The 6,105-nt window shown below is 37.6% G+C and overlaps 1 protein-coding gene across 2 annotated transcripts; it reads left to right on the top strand.

The window, feature by feature from the left end:
* Positions 1-231: 231 nt before the first annotated feature.
* LOC113355551 (glutathione S-transferase zeta class-like) lies at positions 232-3,551 on the top strand. Of its 2 annotated transcripts, none has more exons than XR_003362477.1 (10): positions 232-389; positions 468-576; positions 678-734; positions 819-904; positions 1,008-1,079; positions 1,576-1,629; positions 1,736-1,811; positions 2,771-2,832; positions 2,968-3,132; positions 3,228-3,551. XR_003362477.1 is itself a non-coding variant. In XM_026598435.1 (10 exons), exons 1-10 carry the CDS (start codon positions 387-389, stop codon positions 3,324-3,326), a joined length of 678 nt encoding a protein of 225 aa, XP_026454220.1. In that variant the 5' UTR covers positions 232-386; the 3' UTR covers positions 3,327-3,551. The 2 variants fall into 2 exon arrangements, 1 of the variants encoding a protein (XP_026454220.1); XM_026598435.1 differs by having other exon boundaries at positions 2,968-3,027.
* Positions 3,552-6,105: the final 2,554 nt, after the last annotated feature.

Below are 6,105 nucleotides of genomic sequence, written 5' to 3'. Positions count from 1 at the left end.
GTTGGGGATCTCAGGCATTAGGGTGTTGATTTCGTATCTTTTAGGTACCATGGGATGTTGTTCCATTGATTTCTTAGCATTTGTATTAGGGCCTGTGAGCCTGCGTCGAACCAGACCCTTGGCCACATCTGTTGTGATGCTCCTAGGTTATCCATTTATTTTGGGGTTGCTTGAATTCCATTTGCCACTTGCCAGTGCAAATGCCATTTAATGTTCTTTGTGGGGTGGCTCATGCTTGAGGTTAAAAAAGTCGGTAAAATCTATGGTTGACTAAACAAGATCTAAAAAAGTCGGCAAAACCAATAATTTAGACTACTTCACCGATCATCTCTTTTGGAGAATCCAGAAGCACAATTCTTCCTTCGCTATCACCACCACCGCCACCAATGGTAATTCACCTCACTCTCTGAATTCACAAATTCCCCGTCCATCTTTATCCTAACATTTGCTTTCTTGGTTTATTACAGGAGGCAACAACAACATCCACTGTAATCCAACAACCACCAACGCTGAAGCTCTATTCATACTTCAAGAGCTCTTGTTCTTTTCGTGTTCGTTTTGCCCTTCATCTGAAAGGTATTAGTAATATCTCACTATCATTTGCTGCAAAATTTACACTAGTATTTGAGCAATTTTGGTTGTTTAATTCTTCATAATTTGGGCACCTTATTGTTTAGGGTTGAATTATGAGTATAAGGCAGTCAACCTATTGAAAGGAGAACAGTTCAGTCCAGGTAAGAACCATTTACATCATAAATAGGACTCAAATTGGCTCACTGTATTTTGTTTGTTGGCTTCTAAACTATTTCATAGTGTAGAATTTCTGGAGGTGAATCCTATCGGTTATGTGCCGGCACTGGTGGATGGGGACTTATTAGTTTCCGATTCTTTTGCTATCTTACTGGTATGTTAATTGTTAAAATTCCTTGGTGGGTGATTGCTTCATTTGACTATTACTGCTATTATGTTTCATCTGAAGTGCTAATTGTTGTTTTTGCATTTTGTAGTACTTGGAAGAGAAGTATCCTCAGCATCCACTTTTGCCTACGAACCTTCAGGAAAAAGCCGTCCATTACCAAGTAAAGTGCCAATTCTTCTTTTTGGTCACTGATAATCGCAGATATTATTAGTCTTTAGTGTAGAATCACCAACTCAGAGTTGGATTTTCTAACTCATGAGAGCACTTCCAACTTTTACTTAGGGGCTGATCCTCAAAAGTCTATTTTTGTTGCCGCGCCATCTATTTTTATAGCTGGGGAATCAGAGGTTGTCTCAATATCTACACAAGATTTACATGGCTAAACAAGTTACAAATGCCAAATTCTCTATGCAAAACTTGTAGAAGTTTATGTAATGGGAGCTTATCTGCAGTCCAATGATTGCTCTAGTCACTAACTTGTAGTTCCTAGCACAGCTGCACATGGCTGAATTCTTGCAGAACTTGCATTGCTGCTTCTAGTTTCTTTCAGAAATCATATAATTGCGGCGATTTTTGAGTTATATTTTCATTCTTGCTATTTGTCTTGGTAAACGTAAATCTGGTGTTGATGTTTCATTGTTCTCAATTGGTCTTAGGCGGCGAATATTGTTGGCTCGGGGATACAGCCATTGCAGAACCTTGCTATCCTAGTATGTATTAATTTCTGAATCTGCCTTTTGACTTGCCTCTGGAAGCCCCTTCCTCCTGAACTTGTGAGACACGCATTTTTTAATCCTGATGCTCTCTCAATTCCAGAGATATATTGGGGAAAAAGTCGGTGAGGACGAGAAGATTCCTTGGGTTCAACAGCACATAGGAAAAGGCTTTGCAGGTAAACTGCTGTCCATTTTCTTATTCTCATCACCCATAACCTGTAACAAGTACTTATTATTTTTGTTATTTTGCCTTTAATCACTATCTAGAGCCATATCTATAAGAGACTTAAGGTGGTTAGGTTTCTTGCCAGTAACTTTTTTAGTGGTATATTTCTAGCCTTCCCTTCTAAACTTATGTCCTTTCTAATGAAGTGAAAGTTTATTAGATTCTCGTGTGGGTCGCTGTGTGTTTCGGTACATATCCTGGGCTCAACGTGTTCGTCTAGATTCTAGACCATTAAAAATTATCAAGCCTATTTAAGTCACACAATATGGATTGTCTAAATACTGGCCTGGGGGTTGCATGTATTTTTTAAAATTATCTGCTAATCCAGTCTCAAGAATTCTTCTCCTTAAAATGCTCCTACATGCTATTTGTTGGGGTCAATGATCCTATGTTGGAAAGCTTGTTTTATTCAAAGCTAGAACCTGTAGAGAAAGTTGTGTATATATTTGTCCTGAACCGGAAATGGACTCACATCCGCGACGACCTATCTTACAATCAGTTATCTGGGACTGATAAAAATTTCTTAGTTCTCTTTTTCACTTTCTTACCCTCTATGCACATATGCCAATTAAACTCTTCGGGTTCTCTCTTGAGCATTTCTTGTCCTTTATGCACACACAACAACATAAAATGAGAGGATATTTCAATTGTTGTTTCACGGATGGTGCATTTACATGCTCCAAATTCTTGTTTGTGAAACCCCTCACACCTTGTAGTAACTAGATTAGTTTTTGCAATTGCATGTGTATAACTTTTCTATCGACGCTTACCACTTTATTAGCCTCTTATAAGGCAAGATTGTATTCCATTCCTAATACAACATTTACGTCGCCATCAGAAAATTTCAAGTATTCTTTTAAGTCTTTCATATTGTAGCTCAAGGATAACTCTTGTACTTCTATGTTTCAGCACTTGAGAAGTTACTAGGAGGATATGCTGGAAAATTCGCCACAGGCGATGAAATTTTCCTGGTTTGTTTATCGTGACCTTTTCTGATTTGCCAGCTCTTTCTATATGCTTCAGTTATTTCCGCTGCATGTTTCACTCTTCTATGTATTTACCACTTGCTGATTGATATTCATTCAAGCATTGATGGTTATCTGCAGGCGGATCTGTTTATAGCTCCCCAGATACATGCAGCGGTCACTCGTTTCAAAATTGACATGGTGTTGCCCTAAACTATATATACATTTAACTCATATACCCTTGATTAGATAAATTAACTTCAGACATTCAAGTAACGCGTTCTTTATAGCAAAGTTTTAGAACTGGTAATGTTCTTCGATAAAAATGGTTTGACCATAATTCTGTGTTTTAGTTATACTATGACTTAATGTTTGTATCTTGTTCTTCAATTGTTTTGCAGACTCAGTATCCTACTCTATCCAGGATGTATGAATCATACAATGAATTACCAGCCTTTCATGCTGCTTTGCCTGAGAACCAACCAGATTCCCCTAAGTAACACCATAGGGTGATTCATTTACTTCTCTCATGCTTCTTTTCATCAGGTTCTCCCAACAGAAGTGTAATCTTGTAACTGTTGAATGAGATTTCTCATCGAAACCACAGATGGTGAGTGAAGGAAAACAAATGTAGTTGAACAAAGATGCTAAATATTCTGTATAATAGTAAATAATAATATATCTTTACTGTGACACTTTGAGTAAGGCAGGTACTTTTCCACTCAGCTGCATTTCTGCCATCTTTAACACATTTCCTATTGCCATGGGTTGCCTCCACTTTCGATTCTGCATCTCACCAAGCCCATTTTCACTCTTATCTTTAACATATTTTCTATTGCGTGTACCCAGATTGTAAAATTGGCAGACAAGAGAAATCATTAGTGAAAGGATTAAGATGGATTTGAGATCATTAGTAAAAAGTCTTAGGACCTGAAAATGTTTTCATCAACTTTCACAAAATGTGAGTACCTAGACTTTTTCCTAAGATTTCAAATCCATCTTAATCTTTCAACTGTTATGCCTGAGAACAATCTCAGTATCCAAATGGAAAACATAGTGAACGATGCAGAATTCCTATAGGGATGGAAGTGAATGACTGCAGAGGTAAAGGAAAGGTCCTTCCCTTTGGGGCCAGTTGTGGGCGAGAGAGTGAATAGCCGCAATTGTTCTAAGAATAACTGAAAAATCATGGGATAATGGACCTGGTGAGTCGTGACTCCATTCTGTTACATAAACTAATTTTTTTTAGCTTTTCACCAATAATTAAGAATCTGTAAATAATTAACCCTAAATTTTTTTTGTTACTAGACCCTTTACAGTTCTAGTGAGCGCCCCGGCTACGAGGTAGTCGGGCCACATATATTTTGTACGTGGCTTTTTTTTTTTTTTTTGACACATATATAATTAAAATAACTGCCCCCTCTAAATCCCCTCTCCAAATTCACAGGGTGAGTACTAAAACCAATAGGTTTAGACATCCGAATGCCAGTCACACCTTTGAGTATTAAATCTAAGATGTCTTGAAGTCGACTAAGGTAGTTGTCATTCGACCTCAATTTGCTCTTCCGTTGAACATGTCATTTTGAATTACAAAAGAGACATACTTTCTGATCACCGGAGTGATTAGAGTGTGTAGCATTAGTAACATCGTTAGAAGATTTCTTCCTTCCATGAAATGTAGTGATTCCTTGATTAATGGAAGCATCAACTGCATCTTCAGCAGGCGGAAGGATTTGCAATTTAGCTTCTGAAACATGTTTCAATAGAGAAACATGATTACAAGTAGTCATATTCTCTCTATCATTGTTGTTGAATCAAAAGTGATTGGTATAGTGGACTTCATAGAGCATCCTTTACATTGAATAGAGAGATTACTCAATAAATGTTATATTTCCAGGGCATCTTCCTTGAGTTTAGCCTCGAGTAAGGTTCGAGAAGAAAAAACTACAACATTTTCCTCACGAAGAACCCCTAATTGGGAATCACGATCTTTTATCATACCAACCATCATATTGACCTTGTGTTTCAGCCTATTGATTTCAACTGCCTGGATTCTAACAAGTTTCAGAATCGCTGCACTTTCTTGGGCTGCTTCCCTCTCAACATCAGAGTCAGACTCGTCACTGAGATAATCATGGTAACACTTGTCAATAGGCATTTATTTCATGGGAACAAAATGTTCATCCATGTGAGAGATTGACAAATCTTTCTCTTTAATAGATTCCATAGAAACAGAACTTTTGTCTCTGGTGATGCGTTTATCAGAGATAGTACTTCTTCCCATAGAGTCAGATAGCTACAAACACAGACTTATGAGGTCTTAAACGTGTTTGCATGCTCTGATACCAATTGAAAAAGCGGGGGTCTAACAACCACACCCAATATTTCATTTAGGAAATTTTGTATGGACTAACTCCAATATAATTCCAAGAGAATAAATTAGACAGTCAGACTCAATCAGGAAAAATATATCCAAGATTATATCTGTGTTGCTCAATGTAATCAGCAAATCAAACAGATAGAATCCGCGAGCCTGATTATTATGAGAAACAACTTGAACGGTGCCAAAGACCAATGTTCAAGTGTCAATCAATTTCAATCAACAACCAAAGGTTGGATTTACCAATTGATTGAACTATGCACAACCTGTGATATTTCAATTATATAGAAAATATAACGTGGAAAAGAAATAACACAGACACCAGAAGTTTTGTTAATGAGAAAACCGCAAATGCAGAAAAACCCCGGGACCTAGTCCAGATTTGAACACCACACTGTATTAAGAAGCTACAGACTCTAGCCTACTACAAGTTAACTTCGGACTGGAATGCAGTTGAGCCCTAACCAATGTCACACTGATCAAGGTACAGTCGCGTTCCTTACGCATCTGAATCCCAGCAAGACTCTACGCACTTGATTCCCTTAGCTGATCTCACCCACAACTAAGAGTTGCTACGACCCAAAGTCGAAGACTTGATAAACAAATCTGTCTCCCACAGAAAAGTCTATTTTAACAGATAAATCTGCCCCCCATAGATATACCTACGAAGTTTTTGCCCCGTCTTTTGATAATCATTGTGAATAGGAACCAATTGATAATCTGGTCTTATATTCCCGAAGAACAACCTAGAAATATCAATCACCTCACAATAACTTAACTATATGGTAGTAGAATAAGTTATTGCGGAATCACAAAGAATGAGACGAAGAGCTTTGTGATTAATTTTTGTATCTTACCTATCGGAGATAAATCTCGAGCAAATCTTAGAGACGATAGTA

Source organism: Papaver somniferum, chromosome 3, assembly GCF_003573695.1.
Source record: "Papaver somniferum cultivar HN1 chromosome 3, ASM357369v1, whole genome shotgun sequence".
NCBI classification, from domain to species: Eukaryota; Viridiplantae; Streptophyta; class Magnoliopsida; order Ranunculales; family Papaveraceae; genus Papaver; species Papaver somniferum.
The sequence above is the reverse complement of the archived record's forward strand: the minus strand, read 5'-3'. Positions and strand labels throughout refer to the sequence as shown.